Source organism: Rhinoraja longicauda, chromosome 6 (assembly GCF_053455715.1).
Source record: "Rhinoraja longicauda isolate Sanriku21f chromosome 6, sRhiLon1.1, whole genome shotgun sequence".
Taxonomy (NCBI): domain Eukaryota; kingdom Metazoa; phylum Chordata; class Chondrichthyes; order Rajiformes; family Arhynchobatidae; genus Rhinoraja; species Rhinoraja longicauda.
In genome coordinates, this window is record NC_135958.1 from 4,880,586 (window position 1) to 4,907,369 (window position 26,784).

At 40.0% G+C, this 26,784-nt stretch overlaps 1 protein-coding gene across 1 annotated transcript in view; it reads left to right on the forward strand.

Moving 5' to 3' along the window:
- Window positions 1-19,345, forward strand: part of LOC144594191 (uncharacterized) — a 52,051-nt gene extending 32,706 nt beyond the window's left edge. Inside the window, exons 3-5 of the mRNA XM_078400378.1 lie at window positions 8,493-8,559; window positions 16,398-16,472; window positions 19,182-19,345. Of these exons, the coding sequence (XP_078256504.1) occupies window positions 8,493-8,559; window positions 16,398-16,472; window positions 19,182-19,325 (286 nt within the window). The 3' untranslated portion in view covers window positions 19,326-19,345. The remainder of the gene's footprint in view (window positions 1-8,492; window positions 8,560-16,397; window positions 16,473-19,181) is intronic.
- Window positions 19,346-26,784: the final 7,439 nt, after the last annotated feature.

Here is a 26,784-nt window from a genome sequence, read left to right on the forward strand (position 1 = left end):
AAACCAGCATCTGCAGTTCCTTCCTACACCATCAGCACAATGACTGGAATCCATCAATTTCCATGGAGAAATCAAGCCCAATAGAACAAAATGTTTAAAATTCAGCATTATTCTTTGTAAATTTGTTTCTTAAATAAAGGATGACAAAGTAAGTATGCTTGGAGTTGTCATTTGATTACACTTTCTCATCTATTGATTGCAGCTGACACAACTACAGACTTTAAATGGGATTGCTTGATCTCAGCAGATCAGGCAACACTTGAGGAGAGGGGATCAGAGTTAATGTTTCAGGTTGATGAACTTTAATCAGTTCGGATTTTTCACGAACCTGATTTGTTAACTCTTCTCTATCTGCAGATGCAGGGACAAACCCAGATTCAGGGACAGTTTCTTCCCAGCTGCTATCAGGCAACTGAATCATCCTACCACAACCAGAGAGCAGTCCTGAACTACTACCTACCCTCGGACTATCCTTGATCGGACTTTGCTGGCTTTACCTTGCACTAAACGTTATTCCCATATCAAGTATCTGGACGCTGTAAATGGCTCGATTGTAATCATGTATTGTCTTTCCGCTGACTGGATAGCACGCAACACAAAGTTTTTCACTGTACCTCGGTACACGTGACAATAAACTGAACTGAGATGCTGGCTAACCTGAGTATTTCCAAAATTGTCTTAATTACACATTCATGCAATTTATTGTGGCAGCTTAAATACAACATGACTATCGACTGTTCTCTTTGCAGTTGTCCGGGAAGATTGTTTTTCATATTAATTTTCATATTTTCTCATAACAAAGGAGGAGACTATTTGGCCTATTGTGTCTATGCTGGCTCTCAGATCAATAAATCCCCATCACAAGTTTCTGTAAGCTATGTTGGCAAGCATGCTTCTGAGGAGTCTTCAAATATCTTCTAACATGAGGGTGCTCATAGGTGTGTTTTGAAAGATACTGATTTTAGTTTACTGAGTTCTGAACCCCAATTTACGAATCTATGCATTTTAAAAATCTGCTTATTCACAGGACATGAATAACCACATACTGTGATTTTTCTTTAATCATACTAATTTTCAGCACAATTGATCAAACTTTTTCTTGCGTTACAGCTCTTAAATATATCAGCACACTTTTAACGGTAAAGGTTTTTTAAAGGAAAAAGATTAATTGCCCTGGTCTTTGCTCCCCTGGGTAATATACGATACGATACGATAGAACTTTATTTATCCCAGGAGGGAAATTGATCTGCCAACAGACATAAAAACACAAAATACACAAAACACAAAATACATGAAATATGTGAAACATGAAATTAAAGTGATGAGTGGAAAGGATTGGGGGATGTGCAATGATTTGGGGGGTTGGGGGGTGGGTGGGGTGGGGGGGGGGGGGGGAGTCAGTCTCAGTCTATCCCATGACAGAAGGTGGGGGAGTTAGGTTTGATAGCCACGGGGAAGAAGGATGGCGTTCTGTGCTGCATCTTGGTGGAACCAGTCTGTTGCTGAAGGTGCTCCTCAGGTTGACAAAGTGTGTCATGGAGGGGGTGAGCTGGATTGTCCAGGATGCTCTGCATTTTGAGGAGCATTCTCCCCTCCAAGATCAAGATCAGGTTAATTTAAGTAGAAGCTTTTGAAGGGTGGGGAAATAATTTCAAAACGATTTGTGCTGTAATTGTTTTAGCACGCAAAATGAAAACTTTCACTCCATGGCCGAAGCTCTATGGACAGTGCCTCTGGAGGGGATCTTGGGTTTGGAAGTCTGCTCTGAGTTAGTTGATCTTGATATTGCAATGTAGGAGAAAATACATTCTGTATTCCTTAATTTTGTAAAGCAAGAACAGCCAGGAATCATGTCTTGTACTTAAAAGTACATTTATGGCTATCTGTGATTCTTGTTCACACACAACCATTACTGTTTGGAGCAAAAAAGTCATTATTTGCACAACCCTTCTCTGATTTCAACAGTACATTTAAGAAAATAGATTTTTTTAAATTTTTATAAAGATGGTGAGACTTAGCATAGTTAATGATATTTTGACCAAAGATATCATTGGTCAAAATATCATTAACTATGCTAAGTCTGTGAACAACAGTGGAACATTAAACATTATGTATTAATATTCTGTTCAACGTCACCTAATCTTTCAACTCGGCAACACTAGTTTGCTCGGGCACTCCGTCGTTAATGCCAACTGAGTAATTACCAATGCTGTGAAATTCTGGCTGTGGAGTTTTGAAGGTTTTCAGTCAGTTATTTAACTATTAAACCACGATTCAGAATGTGCACCTTGCCTTTACAAAACAGTACACTTAGCTTTTTACCACTTTATTGTAATCCAAAGAATTTTGATTCTGCATCTTTTGAAAGATTTGCTGTGAGTGGATAATTTCCGGAACATTGAAATGTTATGGTGTGACATCCAAAACTTTTTAGTTTTTCTGAATATATTTGTTGATTATGTATGAGCTCAATTGAGGGAAAAGTCGAGTATTTTGTAATATTGGATCACTTAGTTTCAAGATAACCCCACATGCCTTCACGGCACAGGGAATTTTACTCTGCACATGATGGGCGACTTTGGATGGGCAACTTATGTCTCATACTTGAAAGTGCATTTATGGCTGTCTGCGATCCACAGTGAGTTTCAGTAAGTTACGTTCACCTGCGTGCTCCGGAAGAGGTTTCATAGGTCTTCTAACACATGGATGCTCATGGGTAGGTTTTGAAAGATGCTGATTTATTTTAATTTACTGAGTTCTGAACCCCAATATATACTTTAAAACAAAATCTCATTATTCACAGGATTAATACTGTGATTTTCTTAAAAATCATGCACACATTCAACAATATTAATCAATTGCATTTGACTACATCGCCATATTTTAAAGCTTTCTTTAAAGAATCTTTTTTTAAATGGTGATTGATTGCCTTTGTTTTGTTACCCTATGTAATATTTAAATTAGTTTAAGTAGAATCTTGGATTCTGCAACGATTTCTGTATCTTAGACTGTCTTGTAGACTTTGTCTGTAGTGTGCCAGTTCAGTGTGAAGTAAAATAAGTTTTAATTGTGACACAATATAACTGATTAAAAGCAACGTCTCGTGGATGCAGGCTGAACTGCTACCTGGAACAAATGGCATGGATTACTATTCGAAGGGCGGTGCGGTGGCACAGCGGTAGAGCTACTGCCTTACAGTGTCAGAGACCCGGGTTCGATCCCGACTACGGGTGCTTGTCCGGACGGAGTTTGTACGTTCTCCCCGTGGTCTGCGTGGGTTTTCTCCGAGATCTTCTGTTTCCTCCCACATTCCAAAGACATAGAGGTTTGTAGGTTAATTGGCTTGGTTATGAATGGAAAATTGTCCCTGGTGTTTGTCGGGTAGTGTTAATGTGCAGGGATCACTGGTTCGTGCGGACTCAGTGGGTTGAAGGGCCAGTTTCCGCGCTGTATCTCTAAACTAAACTTTTTTGAAATCTTACTAGTTTATTTTCATTCTGCATTCCACTTCTATGACACCAATTTAAAAAGAGTATGATTTAATTTGGAGTGCCAATGCACAAACGGATACAGTGCACAACAGATGTGATATCTCATGCACATATTATTCAACACATCTTCCACCAAACACATTGTAATTTGTAGGATTGTGAAGTGGTGTTTTGAAAAGTGGATTCCTATTAGGATTTAATAAAGCTAAGGTTAAGAGTTGTTTTTAATGTCTCAGTAAAAACAGTGTTGAAAGACAGCTTCAATACTGCTCAGTAGATTAGTCTTTGTAAATGTTTAACAATGATTCAGTAAACCACTTTGTCAGTTTGTTTTCAAAACTGCAGAAATGACTATAATCTACTATCAAAGCCCGCATAAGTGTTTGATTTTTCCTTGATTCAAAAAGCATTTCATACCATAATTCACTTGTGTCAACAGCTACATACGTATTTGGACAGCTTTCTTGTACAAATATTTTTATTAACTTTCATTCCTTTTGTGCAGTAACTGGTACAAATAAAAGTTGCAAGCAGGCAAGCAAGCTGGTAACAATGCTTTTCTGAAACATCCTTGAAATAGAGACAAAAAAAGTTGTGAACTGAAGTACAAGGATATATAACATAGCAATGGTTGATTTGGAAATGTTTTATCCTGCATAAATTAGCCAGGGTCTTGGAGGCTTAAATGATAAGAGGTTACTCATACACTGTTTAATTAATTGAAAAATGCTCATATTGCAGTAAGTTGTTATTAAAAACTAGAATCAGTGTTGCCAGTACACAACCGTAATTGGTACACTGGGGAATTAAATATTTAGCATTAGTAATGTAGCAGTACTAAGACACAAATTTCTATTTCAGTAATGAAAGGGATTTACTGTAAGTGCAAATGGCTGCAATGACAGCTGTGACAAGGGAAACAGTCTGGACTATTTCAATAAGACTTTTCATTTGATGGCAAGCTTTACCACATTATTTGCTGGTAAAAAGATCTGCACATTTAATTCCCAAATGTAATGCATTACCAAAAGTACTGAGATTTCTAATTACAAATAGGATGAACAGTTGGCCAAATGTCTTGCCTTAAGTGGCCGAAACATGAAGCTCTCACCAACTAACATGACATCAGTTCATGCTGTTGTCAGTAAAAACATAGATGTCAGAAAGATCTTGTTTGTTTTAAGTTTAATTACATTTTGAGCATAAGTGCTTCCACTGATACAACATAAAAAGTCGGATATAGGCCTCTAATGAGCTGTAGTGGTGGATGGCTGAACACCCTGAGGGATTCTTTCACTAAATTAACTGTACTGCAGTATTTGGTTTGGATTCAATATGTCTTTTAGATACCGTTTAAGCACAATTACAGAACTCACTCAGTTTTGTGTTCCATTCAGCCAGGATGAATTAAGTTGTTTTATCTAAAGGTGCTTATTCAAACAAAATAACTTACCGGGAATCTTCCATGACTACCCGTGGTCCTGTTTATTTTATATTGGAAAAAACTAGTATTAAAGATATAGGAAACCTCCAGGTTGAGTTTCTTCAAATTATTCAATCATTTAGCTCAGCCATTTTAATTTAAACAAACCCTCTAAATATCTCAACAGAAAATACACTTGGAAGTATTTTATGTAATACAAAATCAACTGTAAACTGCAATGTATTGTTGAATTCAGTCCAAATAATATGCAGTCAAACACTTTGATCATATCAATCCCTAATTTATTTCTATAGATTTAATTGCTGTCATCTTTTAAAATATGCTTAAACATGCAGAACAAAGTGATATGCTTCGTAATGCACCATCTTTGAGAATTGGTGACGATTTATTTTATTTTATTACCTCATAACCTTTTATTCCACTGTGGTAAATATTGGGAAGCATTCTGGTGAGACCTAATTTTAGATTCCTGAGAACAAAGGGATACTTTTCCAATAATATTTGCACAGCAATATTATCATGACAGTATTTGGCTAAATGTGAGATTCTTTCATTCCTTGAGGAAAAGTATAAATATAAGTAGCTTTATTGTCATCCAAAAACATGTTTTCGGACAAAATTACGTTACCCACTGTCAACAATGAGAGGCAATAAAAAGAAAGCAATAAAACACACAATCACAAAAACCAACATTTTTAAAAAAAATGACGATTTTAGTATTGATTTTTTTTAGAAAGGTGGTGCAGTGGACAGTAAAATCTCCCAAGGAAATTTTAGTCTTGGCAATAATTGTTATTTGGGATTTTAGAAAAATTGATCATTATTTGTTAAAGTTATAATCGGGAGTGCTTTGTGTTGTCCTGGTGGCACATGTTTCCTTGAATTACCAATGCTGCTTGTTTTGCCTTTATCAGTCATCAACTCATCAACTGGTCCATTCATATAATGACTCTGGCAGCTCATCAGGGAATGGAGCACCATTGAATACACTTCTATCAGCCTTCACACCTCATTGTGGGAACCTGTATACGATGTCAACTTTTTCTGCAAATTGTGCACAGTGCAATAAAAGGAGATTCAGCAAAATGAAACCGTATAACCTTGCAGCAGTCAGTTGAGATTGCAAGTTTGTGTTGACTGATAATTCACAGCCCCTTTTTTTACTTGGTCACTAAGTCACATTGAGATGCATATCCTTGAAGTCCACCATACAGGAGATAATTAGACGACATTTCATTTGGCCTAACAGTTGTCAGTTTCTCTTTGAAAGAGATTCCTGATAATTAGGGGATGTGGATCCGTTTTCTGACAGCACACTAACCATTCACTCTCTTGTTATGCTAACTTCTTCCAAAGCATTGTCATGTTTAGTGCGTCAGGTTTCTACAACCTTTGCACCGAATTAAAACACAGTTGCCCTTTGATACTCTGCCAACAGTAAATTAAATTATTCCCACAAATGTAAGGTCATACAATTTGGTAGTATTTAGTAAACACTTGGTTCTTGTACAAAATTATAGATTTGTTGGTATAACTATTAAACTAAATCCCTGCAAAAAAAAAAGTGCACGTATTCACAATTTATTTTCCTATTGTTCCTTAATTTTCATTCTCTTTTTTATGAATTTTGAATCATGCACATTCACAATCATTCATCATTGAGTGCATGGTATTGATAATTTAAATGAAGAAATGAAGGGCTGGTCATTTGGGCAGGAGGTTGGATTTTTTTATCCAGAAGGCAACACCTTTGACACTCCCTGGATTTGATTCTTCATTTGATCCTCAGGGGTAAGAATTTAACCCATGATCATCCTGAAACCATCTCGGCAAGCCATGTTGAAGTGCCAGCGCCAGCCCAAGTATCTATCTATAGCTCTTCGTCTATTTTGTGACTACATGCTGCTCCTTGTTGACATTATCAAAACTTGTTTCCATATACAGGTTCAAAACATCTCAGTCACCAACTCCAATGTCTCTGATTTGTCATATTCGCCAATGAAGTAATGGGAAGAGATCACCTTCAGTTCCCACATCTTCTGGCCAAGTGTCCCGTCACTTTCCCCAGCAGCCTTCTGAAGATGAGACAGGCTACTCGCTTTCATAGTTAGCTTCAAGATATGTTGTCATCTGCTGCTGCTCCGTCACCAAGTGTACCACCTTCTACTCTGGTGACATCTCCCGACTCCATCCCTGGTCCTGTAATGCTCCTCTTTCCCCTTGTTGCCTGTCCTCTTGACTTATTCCAATGCTCTCCCACCAGTTTCCTATTTGCCACATCTATAATCCGGTGCATATTTCTTGACGACAGTCAAATCCTATTCATTCTTCATCTCTGGCTCACGTTTTGATGACAGCTCAGTTCTGAATCTCTCACTTTCATTTCAAAATGATTCCACGACTTGTTTTTCTTTTCTCTGCACTCTCTTCCAAACCAAGACCATCCAAAGTTATCAGTGTGACATTTCTAGCCTCTGGCTCATCTTCAGTTTAATTGCTGCATCCTTGACAGCCATAATGTCATCTATCCACTCCCTCCATGGATGCTGCCTGACCCGCTGTTACTCCAGCACTTTGCGTTTTGCTACAATTCTAGCACCTGCAATTCCTTGCATTTTGATTTATTGATTTTCCAAGTTCTGATTAACCAAATGTGAAGAAAACAGATGTTTGAGAGGATCCTATTTAATCAAAACTTATTTCAATCAGTAACTAATCTGAGCAAAGTGTTGGAGTAACTAAGCGGGTCATGCAGCATCCATGGGGGGGGGGGATGGATAGACGCCATTTTGGGTGGCGAATCTTCTTCAGATTGTAATAGAGGGAGAAAGCTGGACAAGAGAGGTGGGGGGGGGGGGGGGGATGTCAAAGCCTGGCAAATAGGAGGTGGATACAGGTGAGGGGGGGGTTGGTTGACGGATGGGTGGAGGAAGTGACAAAGATTAAAAAGGAAAAGCAGACAATGATAAATAAGGAAAATGAGTGATGAAATGTAAAACCAGGGATAGGGGTATAGGTGCAAGAGGAGGGGGGCGTGGAAGAGAGGTGGGGACAGCAGGGAAAAATGGATGTGCAATCCGATGGGAGGGAGGCATCAAATTCAGTTTTGTTCCGAAGTACTGGGCAACAATAAGTACCACAGAATTGATTAAATTAAATGATAATTAGTCTACGTTTCTTTAACTACTTCACATTGCTTGGGTTGCTGTTTTCCTCTACATGTACACATGACTACGTTAGAAACTGTGCACCATTATGGAAACATACATTAAAGCCTATCCACAAAGTGTAACTATTTCATGCTTGAATTGTCCATTCTGCTTGTTTCTGCTCACTTGCTTTCCTATTAGTAACAAATGAAAAATGTGCTTATTTTCAAAGATGTGTCACTCATGTTGTCTGTTTTATACTGCTGTGAAACTCTAATATTCAAGATGCATTGTGATAATGCATGTCATGTGATATTAAAGGATATGTGAGAATTGTCTATAATTATACATTGAAAAGATTGAAGTTGTTACATTTTCAGCAAGTAACTGGCATCCTCCTTTCTGCAGATGGACTGCTCTGCCTTGCAACCTGAGAATACTGCAGTGCACACCTATAATGCCTACAATAAGTTGGGTAAGATGCTTTAGTTACAAGTTCTTACTTTGTTCTTGCATCATTTGATGCACTGTTAAAAAATTAAATCCTAAGCTCCCTGTGACCAAAACTGTTAGTACTAATGAGTCTGTAAAGCAAAACTTACGTTTTCTGCAGTTTTATTTATTTCTTACTCACCAGGTTTTTGTGTTTGTGTTTTTCTTTCAACCATGCCAAAGCGAGTCTTCATTCTCCATCGCTTTTCTAATCATGTGCCTTGTTTCAATTCCATTCATCTTTTCACACTTCCTTATGTTTTTGTACTTCATTCCCTCTCATTTCTTTAGTTTAGTTTAGTGATACAGCGCGGCAACAGGCCCTTTCGGCCCACCGGGTCCGCACCGGCCAGGGATTCCAGCACATTAACACTATCCTGTACTCACTAGGGACAATTTTTACATTTACCGAGCCAACTAACCTACCTACCTGTGCGTCTTTGGAGTGTGGGAGGAAACCGAAGATCTCGGAGAAAACACACGCAGGTCACGAGGAGAACGTACAAACTCCGTGCAGACAGCCCCCGCAGTTGGGATCGAACCTGTGTCTCCGGCACTGCATTCGCTGTAAGGCAGCAACTCTACCGCTGCTCCACCATGCCGCCCTTTTAGTAATCTTCCTCGCCTCCAGATAAAAGCTGATAGAAGTATTTACAAGTACAAAAAAGTATATAAAATTACGAGAGGCATTGGATTGGGTAGACAGTCAGAAGAACCTTTTCCGCCAAGGTGGAAGTGTCAAGGGCTGGGGGGCACAGCTTTATGGTGAGAGGGGCAAATTTAAATGGGGATGTGTAGGGCAAGTTGTTTTTTTACACAGGGTCTGGTGGGAGCTTGAAACCTGCAGGTGAGGGTGATGGTGGAGACAGATAGGATCACCATTTGGCCCTTCGAGCCAGCACCACCATTCAATGTGATCATGGCTGATCTCTCTCAATCAGTACCATGTTCCTGCCTTCTCCCCATACCCCCTGACTCCGCTATCCTTAAGAGCTCTATCTAGCTCTCTCTTGAATGCATTCAGAGAATTGGCCTCCACTGCCTTCTGAGGCAGAGAATTCCACAGACTCACAACTCTCCGACTGAAAACGTTTTTCCTCATCTCCTTTCTAAATGGCCTACCCCTTATTCTTAAACTGTGGCCCCTGGTTCTGGACTCCCCCAACATTGGGAACATGTTTCCTGCCTCTAACATGTCCAACCCCTTAATAATCTTATGTTTCGATAAGATCCCCTCTCATCCTTCTAAATTCCAGTGTATACAAGCCTAGTCACTCCAGTCTTTCAACATATGACAGTCCCACCATTCCGGGAATTAACCTAGTAAACCTACGCTGCACGCCCTCAATAGCAAGAATATCCTTCCTCAAATTTGGAGACCAAAACTGCACACAGTACTCCAGGTGCGGTCTCACTAGGGCCCTGAACAACTGTAGAAGGACCTCTTTGCTCCTATACTCAACTACTCTTGTTATGAAGGCCAAAAATTCCATTGGCTTTCTTCACTGCCTGCTGTACCTGCATGCTTCCTTTCAGTGACTGATGCACTAGGACACCCAGATCTCGTTGTACGTCCCCTTTTCCTAACTTGACACCATTCAGATAATAATCTGCCTTCAAAGACTTTTAGGGCAACACAATGGTGCAGTGGTAGTTGCTGCCTGACAGCACCAGAGACCCGGGTTCAATCCTGACTACAGGGGGTTGGCTGTACAGAGTTGGAGTAGATTTGTAGCTTAATTGCCTTGGTATGTTGTAAATTGTCCCGAGTGTGTGGAGGATAGTGTTAATGTGCGGGTTTCGCTGGTTGGTGCGGTCTCGGTGGGACGAAGGGCCTGTTTCCACTCTGTATCTCTAAACTAAACTACACTACGATGGGCACATGGATATGCAGGAACGGTGGGATATGGATCACATGAAGACAGAGAAGATTAGGTTAACTTGGCATCATGTTCAGCACGGATATAATGGGCCAAACTGCCTGTTCCGGTTCTACGCTGTTCTGTGTTCCACCATTACTCTTAGCTCCCTCAAACCTCGATATTTAACCATGCTTTATTTTTTGGCAAGTCATAAAAGTCATAGGAAGACAGCAAAGGAAACATTCAAGATGAACAGTGACAAAATCTGTATGAGTTATGATTATTGGAAGTCAGGTGACTGGAGCATTCGACATGGGCCGGTGAGTGACTAACACACTTGTGAGAGTCTCTTGCCCAGAGTAGGGGGATCGAGAACCAGAGGACATAGTCTTAAAGTGAGCGGGGAAAGATTTCATAGGAATCTGAGGGGTAACTTTTTCACACAAAGGGTGGTTGGTGCATGGGCGAGCTGCCAAAGGAGGTAGTTGAGGCAGGGGCTATCGCAACATTTAAGAAACATTCAGACAGGTACATGGATAGGACAGTTTTGGAGGGATATGGGCCAAACGCAAGCAGGTGACACTAGTGTAGATGCGACATGCCGGCTGGTGTGGGCAAGTTGGGCCGAAGGGCCTGTTTTCATGCTGTATGACCTATGACACACAATACCTATGTGGTAATCACTTGTGCATGCAGGTGGATTATCAGGTGGATGACCATGTAGTAGTCTGGATTTTGCTCTAAGTGGGTGTGCAGAGAATTTCTGATAAGCTCTTTAGTGGACAGCAGTGCATTCCAGACCTCTGCACCTATGCATTGCAGTGTAGTTCCAACCTTCCGCTCTACACTCAAGTTGCCATCGGTTCCAGGCTGTACCTGGCCCTTACGATTTATTTCACCCACAGCCACCGCATTAGGCACACAGGGCCATTCATTTACCTGTGGCACCTGAATGCTGGAGCAGCTGAACGGTTCATGCAGCCAATGTGAAGAATGGTTCCGACCTGAAATGTCACCCATCCTTTTTCTTCAGAGGTGCTGCCTGACCTCTTGAGTTACTCCAGCACTTTGTGTCTTTCTTCAGTATAAACTGGCACCTGCAGTTCCTTCTTAAGCATTTAAAAATAGAATGTAGTTATGTATTTTTGATTATGACCGTGTCTTTATTTGATTGCAGCTGCTTCTGCTTATTTAACTTAATTTTTTATTTTTTTTAACACTTTAAATCTTTTTTCTATGCTTTTAAAATGTTTTAATTTGGATTGACAGTTTCCAAATGTCTCCAATCATCATGGGAGAATATGAGACGCCTCATGCTTTCAGCAGCTCCGAGCTAATCATGGCTCATGCAACACAGAGCTAAACAGAGGGTCTAAGGGGCTGATGCTACCTGAGACCTTTGTAACAATTTAGCTTGGCCAGTGGATCAGTACCACTGACATCCTTGAGGCCAGGACCAGTTTTGGAGAAAATTAGCAGTTCTTCTAGCAGTTTGAACCAAAAAAACGATATGTTTGCATTGTTGATTAAGGGCAAGAAATAAACCCTTGATTAAGGGCAAGAAAGATTGGAAAAACTAGACTTCCGGCAAGATAATGTTCCCTTAGTGCTACAGAAAATTGTTTGAGGAGTGGCGTTTGATGCAAAGGATCATCACAGTGTCAAACCTTGACACTTCAAGTTTCTTTCTCTCTGATTTACTTGCTGTGGGTCTGAATGGACTGTGGATGGGAATACCTGTAATAGATCCTGTGAGCATCTAAAAGGTCTCAAAATAGTTCAAGGCAAGGCACTGTAGCGAGCAAGACCAGTTTCCAGAAACATAATCGGCAGGGAGTGGAACCAAATTGAACGTGAGAAGCCATTATATGATTTACACAGCCTTATTGCAGAATAGCAGGAGTCAAAGCATCTCCAGTAATAAATAGGAAATAGCCAAAGTCATCTCAGTGAGGGTACTCGCAGAACAAATTATTTTAAGTCATTGTATTGAAACATAACAGAATTGAGGACTTTAGTGGCACAGACTCAAAATGCTGGAGAAACTCAGTGGGTCATGTCACAGCTTTGGAGAAAAGGAATAGGTGATGTTTCGGGTCAGAACCCTTCTTCAGACTGAAAGGTAGAGGCGGGCACCTATTCCTTTTCTCCAAAGATGCTGCCTGACCCGTTGAGTTACTCCAGCATTTTGTAAATATCTTCGGTATAAACCAGCATCTGCAGTTCATTCCTACACACTCCAATGGCGCATCTTCTTAAATTTGCACAATCCTGTCATCCAAAAGAGAGGGGAATAAAGAGAAAGTCCTTAAATAACAGGCGCTCAGGCAGCATCTCTGGAGAACGTGGAGAGGCGACATTGTGGGTCTGGATTCTTTTCCAAAAAAGAGGGATTGAATTTCATAATTGTCACAGATTGTGGCAAATTCTATGTTAATGAAATTTACAGTAATTGAGATTAAATTACACTGGGTAATAACAAAGGAGCAGAAATATTGAATAATTGCTCTACTATTTACCTGAGAGACATGTAAGCCAGGCATGCCATTGCAATATGGGTTAGAAAAGATATACTCATATTTAAAGTAAAATGAGGAAAAATATTAAAGAAATGCAAAAGGTCTGGGTGGGTTAGATATGGCAAATATACTGTACATTTGTCAACATGCTGAAAGATGTGTGTATTGCTTGTGGAGGCAAGGCTGACTATCATTATGAGTGGGGATAAAATATATCAAATCTATTCTAATGAATAGAGTATGCATTTCAGAAAGGAGACCTCACACACTCAATCTCACTGAATTATTTGAGGATGTATCAAAGAAAGCAGAGAAGGCAGGTGCAATAGATGTAATATTTCTACCTTTCTGAAAGGCTTGCTAATTAATGGCAGCAGGCAGAATAGAGTTGGTTTTGGGATGAGAAAGGGAGATGCGATAAATAGTTGCTCCTCATGGTGACAGAAGAGGGAAGCACAGTCTCACAATGATCAATGTTAAAATTGCTGTTCACAATTTGTATTTCAAAATTGGCACCATCAAAATAAAAGACAATTGCAAAATATTCAGACAACAGCAAATGTTGGATCATTTGAGGAATGATTGCAGCAAATTGCAGGAAGATGATTACACATGCAGGTATTTAACAGGGAAGTGCATTTCAACACAGAGAAATGTTTACATTGGTAAGAAAAATAAGGGGGTCACATGAAAAATAAGTATAATTGAGATAGAGGAACAAAGTGATTTGGGTGCTAAGTGTAGTGATAAAACCATAATGAAGACAACCTGAGTATAGGGTAATGAGTCAGAAGGTCATAGTGATAGGAGTACAATTAGGCCAATTGGCCCATCAAGACTACACCGCCATTCAATCATGGCTGATCTATCTCACCCTCCCAACCCCATTCTCCTGCCTTTTCCCCATAACCCCTGACACCCATACTAATCAAGAATCGATCTATCTCTGCCTTAAAAATATACCTGGCCTCCACATCCTTCTGTGGCAAAGAGTTCTACAGATTCACCATCCTCTGAATAAGAAATTCCTCCTCATCTCCTTCCTAAAGGAACGTCCTTTTATTCTGAGGCTTAAACCTCTGGTCCAAGACTCTCCCCCTGGCGGAAACATCCTCTTCACATCCACTCTATCCAAGCTTTTAACCATTCGGTAAGTTTCAATGAGGTCCCCCCCTCACCCTTCTAAACTCCACCAAGTACAGGCCCAGTGCCGTCAAACGCTCATTATATGTTAACCCACTGATTCCTGGAGTTTGTTTCTGGGAGAATAAAATGAAAACTAGAAAAATAATGCTGCAGTGGGTTGAAACTGAGTGGACTGCAATTCTGCTTGGCAGATATTGAAAGGATTTGAAGGCATTGGAGAGAGCATTTGAAACACCATCCTCATAAGGTAAGGTTATGCCCAATAGTCAACAGATGTCTTTAAAATCGTGGAAAATGTTGATTTTACTAAGTGGTTCAATGAGCAGGAAGGAACAAAATGAAATGCCGAAAAGATAAGATGATAATCACCGAAAACATTCAGAAGTGACTTCTTTACTCAGAATATGAAGTTTGCTGTCTCAGTGAATACCATAGATGCATTTAAGACCAAATAAAGACACAAAGAGAATAGATTGGTAAAGTAACAAATAGAGGAGAAATAGAATGAGATAAGGGAGCTTATTTGAGCAGAATCATTGGCATTATTTGATTGAAATGGCGAGACTTGGCCAGCTGTACTTCCATCTCATCTGATCTCTGTTGACCATTGCTTTAGCAATGATTATATGAAGTAGGAGTATCACAGGGCCACATTGCTCTTGATCCTACTCTGTCAAGGTGGAATATCATGGACTCCTTTCCTGCACAATCCCAATAATCTATGATTTTCCAATAGACTTGAATAACCAATGACTGGGCATCTGAAGTTTTGTGGAGTAGGAAATTCCACTGATTCACCATCACAGAGAGAACAAATTTCTCATCATCTCAAATCTAGATCTTAGTCCCTGTGCTGCCTCTTTGTTCGACAGCGCACTGAAATCTGACAGTTACTGTAATGCACAAGTCAAGGCCATACCAATAAATTGCTCCAGTATTTAAATAAATAAATGCATTCAGTTTAAAAAGCACTACAAACTGACTTGGAAACCAAATCTGCAAACTTGTAGGTGAAAGATATTTAGCAGAGCACAAACCATAAAAGCAACAATGGAAATGCTATGGATTAAAATCTGAGTGGAAGAAATATCTGATCGACACAAAGTGATGAAAGTGCTTCAGCAGACCCGAAACGTTACCCATGCTTTATCTCCAGAGATGCTGCCCAACCTGCTGAGTTACTCCAGCACTTTTGCCCGCCTTTGGTACAAACCAGTATCTGCAGTTCTTTGCTTCTAGAAGAAACCTCTATTTGGGACAGATTAGTGAAGAACTAAGTCAGCCAATGCCATACAAATGTAAAGGATCGAGATCGAATTCCCACATCCTGTAGATCTGGAGCTTGGCAAAAGATTGGGAGACCAAGAATCGGGCAGTCAATGACAGGGCACTAGGACGCCTTCATTTTAGGGGGTGGAGTGGGAGGTGGTGACGAGGTCTGATCAAGTATGGGGATGCTTAACCTGAGTGTGGTTATGGAGGGTCAGTTCGTGGATGGACTAGTGGATTGAGGGTGATGCCCACAAAGGTAAAGGTAGATAAATCCTTCACTCAACATACATCTCAGTGCAGTTTTGTATTGGGAAGGCCAATGTTCCGCTCCCAGGATGATGTGACTCAAAATGCTGGAGTAACTCAGCGGGACAGGCAGCATCTCTGGAGAGAAGGAATGGATGATGTTCCGGGTCGAGACCCTTCTTCAGAAACATCTCCCATTCCTTCTCTCCAGAAATGCTGCCTGTCCCACTGAGTTATTCCAGCATTTTGTGTCTATCTTCAGTGCAAACCAGCATCTGCAGTTCCTTCCTACACAATGTGACTCAAGTTCTCTTGCAGTGATCCAAAACGAGCATTTTATTAGGACAGTCATCATCCCAGAAGGCTCTGAGGCAATAGTCTCAAGAGTGACGAGCTGGGGATTGGAATTTAAAGTGTTAGTGTTAGAGATACACCATGGAAACAGGCCCTTCGGCCCACACTGACCATCAATTACCCATTCACACTAGTTCTGTTATCCCACTTTTGCATCCACTCCCTACACACGATGGACAATTGTCAGAGGCCATTTAGCCTACAAATCCACATCTTTGTGGGAGGAATCCTGAGCACCCCAACGTAACCAGCGCGGTCACAGGGAGAATGTGCAAACTCCACGCAGACAGCACTCTCGGTCAGCATTGAAGCCAGGTCTCTGGCGGTGAGGCAGCAGCTCTACCAACTGTGTTAAAATGCTGCCCGTGTTGTTTCTGAACGATGCGAAAGGATCTAAAAACCTTTTTTGATCAAATTTTCAGCGATGTAATGCTGAGAAGAATGCTATACAATCGAATGTCTTTTCAGGTAGCTCTGCAGCATGGATCTTACCCAAGGTAAAAATAGTTATTGAAACATCTGGAAAATTGTATGCACTTGTACCACTTAAGAACACAAAAGGATATATGGGACAAAATGTTAAATAATCCAACAAAATTTTCAAATTATTGTACAGATGCTGAAAACATTATGCTTAAATTGAGATAATTGAAACTATATGCTGCCATAGAAAACAATGAACAGATGGTCCTCTTTTTGTTTTCCATTTTATTGTTGGGCTGAATTTAATCCCTTGCAATATGTTGAAATTCATCCCTGGTTGGCCATACAAAATGTACTTCATGGAGTTGTACGCAGTGTTTGAAATTTGATTAGATTGACCTTAGTTGTACGGTTAGTGACAAACGCACAACCTTTCCCAAACTACTGGGGTCAGAGGAGAAGAGCCGATCTGAAATAGGAAAGTGTCTTATAGACAATAGACAATAGACAATAGGTGCAGGAGGAGGCCATTCGGCCCTTCGAGCCAACACCGCCATTCAATGTGATCAAGGCTGATCATTCTCAATCAGTACCCCGTTCCTGCCTTCTCCCCATACCCCCTGACTCCGCTATCCTTAAGAGCTCTATCCAGCTCTCTCTTGAATGCATTCAGAGAATTGGCCTCCACTGCGTTCGGAGGCAGAGAATTCCACAGATTCACAACTCTCTGACTGAAAAAGTTTTTCCTCATCTCAGTTCTAAATGGCCTACCCCTTATTCTTAAACTGTGGCCCCTGGTTCTGGACTCCCCCAACATTGGGAACATGTTTCCTGCCTCTAGCGTGTCCAACCCCTTAATAATCTTATACGTTCGATAAGATCTCCTCTCATCCTTCTAAATTCCAGTGTATACAAGCCTAGTCGCTCCAGTCTTTCAACATATGATAGTCCCGCCATTCCGGGAATTAACCTAGTAAACCTACGCTGCACGCCTTCATTAGCAATTAGTCTGGTAAAGACCACCAAATTGAGAAACAAAGCGATTTCAGCTGAACAATCAACTTAGTAACAGCCAACAAATAGAACACAGTACTCATCGAGTTTAATGATCCATTTATGGTTGACAAACATGGGAAAGGCTCAAAAAATAGATCTGTTCTGCCTGTCTCCACCACAAGAGCCATATATTGATGGAGTTAATGATTGCTTCTTAATTGCAAGACTCTTCTCCAGGGTGGAAATGTCAAAGACTAGAGGGCACAGTTTAAGGCGAGAGGGACAGAGTTTAAAGGAGAAGTGCGGGGAAAATGATTTTACACAGAGGGTGGTGGGTTCCTGGAACACACTGCCAGGAATGGTGATGGTGATGGTGATGGTGATGGTGATGGTGATGGTGATGGTGATGGTGACACTGCCCAGTCCATCACCGGCTCTGACCTCCCCACCATCGAAGGGATTTAATGGAGTCGCTGCCTCAAACAGGCAGCCGGCATAATCAGAGACCCCCACCACCCTGGCCATGCTCTCATTTGACCCCTGCCATCAGGAAGAAGGTACAGGAGCCTGAAAACTGTAACGTCCAGGTTTTAAAAGATGGTAGAAGTTAAACAGGGAATGAAACTGAGCTAAGAGTAATTGGAACACAAAATGGCATTTTCTTATAAATCAACTCAAAAAATTATAAAGTCTTATATAATCTGCAAGTGGAAATATATTTTACAATACAGCAAAAACATGGTAGCTTGATAGGGGATTCGTTTACAATTTACCTGAAAAACAGATATTTCATTTACACCTTCCCTTGACTTAGCTATGTTTACTTGCCGGTGCAAAAGACTTGTACCATCATCTCTTGAATCGTTTAATGTCATCCTTTTGCTGACATTTATTTTTGTTTTATGCTTTTCTCTACCTGTCCACTACAGTACATCTTACAATTCTTTTAAAGTCTTGTGGATTTGTGAGGGGATTGCTCACATTACCTAAATTATAATTCCTTCTATTTTTATAATTAAAGTAGGTTAGAGGCAGGCTAATTTCTGAGTAACTAGTTATAACTTCAATTGTTGAGGAGGTCATTTGCTGAATGGTAATGATACAACAACCCCCTTTCTGAAGACGAGGAAGATTGTCTTGAAAAGAGTATATCCTTCCACCTATATCCTTCCTTTGTCCCGCCCCCCTGACATCAGTCTGAAGAAGGGTCTCGACCCCAAACGTCACCCATTCCTTCTCTCCTGAGATGCTGCCTGACCTGCTGAGTTACTCCAGCATTTTGTGAATAAATACCTTCGTCTTGAAAAGAGTCGCTGTTTGGTTATCATGACTTTCTGGGGGGTTTTCCGCACAGTTGGTTGAGAACAATTAGTTCACTGGAATCCAGTGTCCATTAATACATTTTACTTAAGAATAATATAACTTTTTATTGGAAATTCTAAGTTCCAAAATTTAACTTGGTTTCTGCAGATCATTTCTTGTGCACTTTTTGTAAAATTTAAAATTTTCTTTTAGGGTTCATGCTATTTATAAAAAGCTAGAATAATGTAATCGTAAGAAAATGAAATCCAAATGAGTAAATTCCATGCTATTACCGGAATATATCTGAGAATTTTTTATACAATTAAATAAACAGCAAATTAGAATGTTAAAATCTGCATCAACAAAAAACAGCCAAAGTAGACTCTCGGCAACACTACAGACTTGGTAAAGATTACAGGTTTTATTGGAGAGGCGACAGCTTTACAGTGTTTTTTTTAATGATTTTGTTTTCCCTTTCCAACTAGAGAACAAAGTATGTAATCCTTAAACATACCTGGGATATTGCTTTTGGAGTTGAGGAAAATCTGTTGTCATCTTTTGGAGATGATTCAAAGGGATCCATTGACATAAGCTTCACTGGTGGAAATCCAGCAAATGTACTGGAATAGTGGTTTATGAACCCATCAACTTGAGACGTAACAGGACGTGCTGCTTGAAGATGAAAAATATGACAGACTTGCTGCACCAGCCAGTGTGATCACAAAAGCACATAAGGTGTGTGATAGACAATTGAGTGAAGTAAAATTCACTGTTATCTGTGCTTATTTGTATGCAAGACACTAGTTAACATATTGATCAGTTGTTACTTCTCCTACATTGTGGTTTATGTGCCTTTTATTTTTGTCTTTGGAATGGCACATTTCTAGCATTTTCTTACCATTTCTTTCACTTGCCTTTTATAATTAAGTTACTTCAAAATACAAACAAATTTGCCTGGCTTGCCCTGAATTTTCTTGAAAGAAAACATTGCCAATTTCATTGTTTCCAGGTTAGTTCCAGGAGTATGATTTAATATATTTTTTAACCATGTTGGTCGGCATGGGCACGTTGGGCCGAAAGGCCTGTTACCATGCTGTATAACTCATGTCGCGGCCAATGGTGTGGTGTTGACGATATGGCATGAAGGCTGGCTGGGCAAAGTCCACTTTTAATGTCAGATAAGCACCAGCCCTGCTGGCTCAAAGGACAGCTGGTGTTCCAGCTGCAGCTCTTGTGCCAATGGCACTTTGCTGGCCCCACTGTGAAAAGCCAGCAAAATATTGTAGGGTATACAACGATGCTGACGGCAGATGCTGGAATCTTGAGCAGGAAAAAATGGCAGTAGAATAGTAGGGTGGCCAGTCCAGTAAATTCATATATTCCATCCACGGATGCTAGCTGACCCGCTGAATTCCTCTAGCACATTATGATTATTTATGTTTTTTTTATGATTCCTCGCATGACACCTATTTGTAGTCGTTCACCTGCGGTCATCCCTGCTAAACTATAAAGAACTGTGAGCTGATATTCAATTTTAAAATTGGATCATTAAATTTAATCTTTAGTCAGAGGGTGATGAATTCACTTCCACGGATGGCTGTGGAGGCCAAGTCAATGGATACTTTTAAAGCGGAGATTGACAGATTCTTGATTAGTACGGGTGTCAGGGGGCTATGGGGAGAAGGCAGGAGAATGGGGTTAGGAGGGAGAGATAGATCAGCCATGATTGAATGGCAGAGTAGACTTGATGGCCCGAATGGCCTAATTCTGCTCCTGTCACTTATGACCTTCTGTGCACTTCATGTTTTGCACGTTCATTCTGCTATGTTTCTGCGTTTTTTGCAGTTTACAGTTTAGTTTAGTTTATTATCATCTGTACAGAGGTACAGTTGCGTGCTATCCAGTCAGTAGAAAGATAATGCACGATTACAATCGAGACATTCAATTGTTATTGCCTGACTAGCTGTTTGCAGCTTTTACAATTTTTACTTAAGATTGGCACCATCTATATTTTTTTAACTTGTATTTGGTACTCAAGCAACTTTGTCAGTGAAATCCAATGTGTAGGCCTCCCCAAAACGCAGAAAGTACCGTTGTACGGGGTCTACCTTAAGCCCCAGTGTCTAGTTCAATATGTTTCCTCACTTGTTGTAATGGATAAATGATGCCTTTGACTAGCAAATACGAGATGTCATTGAAAATATATCAAGAGCGCCATGTCATAACAGATACTACTGATCTAGGCGGAGAAATGACCTGGGGGTCAAATGACATTGTTACATTAGAAAATCATAACAAAACCAATTGATAATGTATTCCCATACATTTATTACAAAAGCATGTGTCCCTACTCCCATCCATATGTACAAGCTAGTTCAATTTAGTTTAACAAAAACAGCGTGGAAACAGGCCCTTCGGCTCACCGAGTCCGCACCAACCAGTGATCCCCACACATTAACACTATCCTACGCACACTAGGGACAATTTAAACTTATACCAAGCTAATTAACCTACAAACCTGTACATCTATGGAGTGTGGGAGGAAACCGAAGATCTCGGAGAAAACCCACGAGGTCACGGGGAGAACATACAAACTCTGTTCAGAGAGCGCCCGTAGTTGGGATGGAACCTGGGTCTCTGACTCTGCAAGCGCTGTAAGGCAGCAACTCTACCGCTGTGCCACTATAACTACTGGACCTAGATAGATAAAGTGGTTCACTGTTTCCAGATAGAATTATTACTTTTCCTTTTTGTTGCTTCAAATAATAAACAACGTTTATAAACTGCTGTAATTCCTGCTTATTTGTTTTTTTGGCAACAGCTAAGTTCATGCCCTGCCAATTTAATGATAGATTGCAAAATGTCTTGTTTAATTTTTAGTTGGTTTTGATTCCAGTGTTCCTATGTTGCAATCTTTTAAATGGTGCCCACATTATTATTTGGTTTGTTGAAGTACTTTTTCGAGTTACAGATTTCATAATAAGTAAAAACCTGTTTAATTTTTACATCAATGTTGAATCACACTGAGAGTATAATTGTAATTTATTGGTATAAGAGTTGGCATAATACAGCATGCAAGTCAATGGAGTAAAATATACCGAGTGAAATGGTTTCTTTTGTTGGCTTTTGAGCTGTTTCAGCTGAACCTATGCTGTAATTCCACTGTTATCACAGAAACATGGTTCACTGTGGCATGGTTGCTTAGGTGATTGAGTTATACCATCCGAAATAAGATAAAGCAAAAGTTTAAGTAAAATAATTGAAGAATTAGAAACATAACAAGCTGATATCTGTTTACCAAAAGTGATTTGAATTTTGCAGAGAATAGGAGCAGGAAATTGAAGTGTGCCTTAAGATGTGATTATAAAAAAACCAAATGGTAATTTATTGGGAGAAGTGAAGCAATTCGAGTAGAATTTCTGCATGGTTTTTCTGCCTTATCCTTGAAAGAAACCTGATCAAATCGGTGTGTCTAGCTATTACTGCTAAAGTGATAGATAATTACCAGAGGTATAGATAGGGTACACAGTCGGATCCTTGAGTCATAGGGTCATAGAGTGATACAGCCTGAGTGAAACAGGCTCTTTGGCCCAACTTGCCCACACCGGCCAACATGTCCCAGCTACACTAGTCCCACCCTTATCCCTCTACACCTGTCCTGTCCATATACCTGTCTAATTGTTTCTTAAATGTAGCAATAGTCCCTGCCTCAATCACCCCTCTGGCAGTTCATTCCATACACCCACCACCTTTTGTGTGAAAACGTTGCCCCTCAGATGCCTATTAAATCTTTTCCCCTTCGCCTTAGACCTATATCCTCTGGTCCTCATTCACCTACTCTGGGCAAGAGACTCTGTGCATCTACCCGATCTATTCCTCTCATGATTTTATGCATTGGTATGAGAGAGGCAAAATTTAAAGGAGATGAGTGGGAAAGTTTGTCTGACATAGGCCTGGAATGCACTTGTAGAGGTGATAGCTGACTTCATATGGCCTGAGGCCGTCTCCCTGACCACTAGGTCAAGTGTCATGGGATTGAAAATGACCCCCATGTCTTTCTGTCATGGGCCTCCTCCAGTGCCATAGTGAGGCCCACCGGAAATTGGAGGAACAGCACCTCATATTTCGCCTGGGCAGCTTGCAGCCCAGCGGTATGAACATCGACTTCTTCAACTTTAGATAGTTCCTCTGTCCCTCTCTTCCCCTTCTCCTTCCCAGATCTCCCTCTATCTTCCTGTCTCCACCTATATCCTTCCTTTGTCCCGCCCCCTGACATCAGTCTGAAGAAGGGTCTCGACCCCAAATGTCACCCATTCCTTCTCTCCTGAGATGCTGCCTGACCTGCTGAGTTACTCCAGCATTTTGTGAATAAATACCCAGTAAAATACCATCCATGCCTCCCAGAGTAGACCACATAGTTCCACAAGAGCTTGGAAATGCATTACTCCATAACCTTTGTCACATCCCACATTTGTGAGGCAGTGTTACAGCTCCCTGTCATCTCACTGTGCATCCACAGCATCCTTGTCATCCACAGCTTTGCAGTGGTTGGCCTCACATGAGTTAGAAGCTGTATTAAATTGATTGTGGCCTCTTTAGGAAAGGCACAGGCCCCATTATGGCACAATAGTGTCAGCACTAATCACAGTGATGCTTTTTACACCAAGAAAAGGTGGAATCCTGTTTCCAAGCACAAATATTTTCGATGATGTTCTGCTGCCTTTGAAGACCGAAGAGATTTTATTAGGGCAGAGTATTTGTTGTAACTACAAACAACTCTGAACATTATAAATTTTAATGTAACCATAGTATATTGTTGACAACTTGCATAAAATGTCACCTTTGAGAAGACCCCTTTCTATAAAATAGATTTTAAGAAAATGGTTAAAAATATTATAATTCAGTTCAAATAATTCAAATAAATCAATAAATCATCACAGAAGAGGCTCAATTGTTTTGGTATCAGATATTTTGTGCGTGGGCAATGTGAAGAGCAAAAGTTATAATGGTAACTTAATTACAGGATTATTAATCATAAAACTATATGTGAAATGTAATTTTCTTTAGTCACCTGTGAGCTGATCTGGGTATTGGGTGCATTTTCCATACACTGCCCAGTCCTTAACTGTGTGTTCACAAAGTTTATGTGGAAGTTAGCTGCAGAGCTAATAACAAATTTATGATAAAGTCAACCATTTTCAACTAAAGGTAATTAAATGAAACTGTAGTTTATTAAATCAGTTTTACAATTAAAATTCTGGTTGCCAAGCGTAGTGTTGTATTACAGGGTAGTTCTTTTGTGGATCCTAATTGGGTCAGTTCTTGTCTTTTTGGTTCCTTAACTATGTGGTGATGAAGATGCCTTTGAGATGCAAGCCCCAAGAGGATACTTGATGTCAAGCAAAACAGTTTACAGCAATAGTTTAATATTATGGAAGTTGGCAAGACACTGCTAATTGGGCAAACTGGCTGCATCATTGTTCTGCTGATGAGACTAATCTCTGGCATGCTGCTTCCTCTGCAGTGCCACCACAGTTCTCTGTGAGATCTGGTTGGAAATCATCAAGTGGCATTGTTATGCTACAGCTACAGTCGGATTCCATCTTTAATGTGTACATTTGAAGTATTTTGGCCACAAGGTAGCTGATATTTACCGTTGAGTATTTTTAGTTTAGTTCAGAGATACAGCGTGGAAACGGGCCCTTTGGCCCACGGATTCTGCGCCGACCAGCGATCACCCATACACTAGTTCTATCCTGTTCACAAGGAACAATTTACAGAGGTGAATTAACCTACAAACTTGCACGTCTTTGGAATGTTGGAGGAAAGCGGAGGAAACCCATGCAAGAACGTGTATACTCTGCACAGACTGTGCCCGAGGTCAGGATCGAACTCTGGTCTCTGGCATTGTGAGGCAGCAGCTCTAACAGCTGTGCCACTGTGCCATCTTTTCTAAAGGTATAAAAGAGATGAATTAAAGATGTACATTTCTCCAGCATTTTACACAATCTCTGGATTTCCAACATGTTTTACTGTTCGTATTGTAGTTTTGAAGTGTAATCATTGTTATGTTAAACACTGGCCAATTTGACGCAAGTATCTTCCTGCATGACTTCATAATATTGAGATAATCTGGGTTATTTTTTAGATAAATATTGATCGGGACTCTTGGGTTGACTTATCTACTCCTGTTCACAGATTGCATAAAGGAACATTTTTTAATCTACTTGAATGGGGCAAAAGGGCTTCGGGTTAATGTTTCATCAATTAGTCCACCTCAAAATTGCAACACTCCTTCAGTCTCGTACTGAGGAGTGAGATCGGCTTAGCCAAGTTTCCTGGAGTGGAATTCACAATCCTCTGAATCAGACAAATTTGTTACTAGCCAAGCTCTGAGAGGGTATGGTAGAATTATCACAGCATTTAAAATACATTCATCACAACATTTTAAAGACATTTGGACAGGTATATGGATAGGAAAGGTTTTGAGGAATATGGGTCAATGCAGGCAGGTGGGACAAGTGTAGATGGGGCATTTTTGCCGGCATAGGCAAGTTGGTCAAATGACCTGTTTCCATGCTGTATGACTCAGACTATATTTATGTGGATTTTGGTCGATGTGGGCAAATTGGGCTGAACGGCCTTTCCATGCTGGATGACTCTAATTACTGTTGATAACCTTTCTACATAACGTACATAAAAAATATATATATTTGGTATTATCTATTTTAAGATATCCTTTACCTTAAGTAGTTTAAAAAAAAAGTAGAATGAACAAAACATTCCAACATTTGGATATATTATAAATGCAAAGTACAAAAGATGAAATGAAAGAAGTGATGAGAAAGGAATCTAAGGATGAAGTTTCAACTGATCCAATTGTCAAGCTTGGCTCACTTTTGAGTCAAACGCTGTCCTCAGTTGACACGATAAAACAGAGCTTCTTCCTCCCTCAGGAATCAGAATTAGATTGAAGTTACCTTGGCATTATTCAAAGCTAGTGTTTCTCTAAACATAGCAAATGGCATTCTTCTTCATTATCTCCATCACTGAAACTAGATTTAAGCAATTGTTCACTTTGTTGTAATTTGTTAGATTTCGCCGACTACATGGCAGCTGCTACATTCATCTACATAAACGCACTTTAAAGTAATTCATAGTATCTGAGGCACGAGTTCATCCTGCTTTTTCGACAACATACACACAGAAATCATTTGAGGATTTTGTAAACTTAAATCCCATTGTCTTTATAGTAAATACCAATGTTTGGTTTTGAATTTGGATTAATAATTAGTTAATGTGAATTATAGCCTCCCTGTATTCATATCTCTGATCGCTTTTCAAACATTCTAAATGTTGCCAAATAAGAAGGATTCAACAGGATATGCAAATGTGTGGTAAGCTGCATAATAGGCCTTTTTGATCTGCAACAGATGAATTGGGAATAAGATGCATTCATGCTGCTTGCTGTGACTGTTCCTATTATAGCCACACTGCTGCGTTTCCATTATAATATATTTCAGAATCCACGATGCAAACTATCTTGGAAAAAGATCTCTTGTGTAAGTCGAACAAAGAAGCAGCTTCTTGTTTCACAGTACAATTAAATAATGTCCATTTTTTGAAATGTTTGCCTGAAGGAACTGCAATAGTCAACATGTCAAATAAGAATCGCTGAGCAACATGCAAGCAGATGATTTTCCAAGGAGAGGATTTGGATTAGACTGATTTGCTTTGAAGTTTGTTAGAGGAAGTAAATGGATATGTCCATTTAGACTATTTATGTAAGCTAATACAATTGCTTTCATAGTGTAATCACTTCTTTATTCCCAATGGGCTATCTGGCCAGTTTAGCATCCTCTGAAGATGCTGGTGTTTAATTCATGTGGGGAGGAATATGAAACTATCAAAATAAGACAAATAAATCATATCTGTTTGAACAGCTGCTATACTGAAGCTTAGCTTATATACTGGTCAACACGATCCGAGCATGCGCCAAACAATACAGGATATGTATACCATTAAAGTATCAAATTTGACAAGACACAATCATTCATTTACTTTGACAATTTCAGCTATGAAGATGAC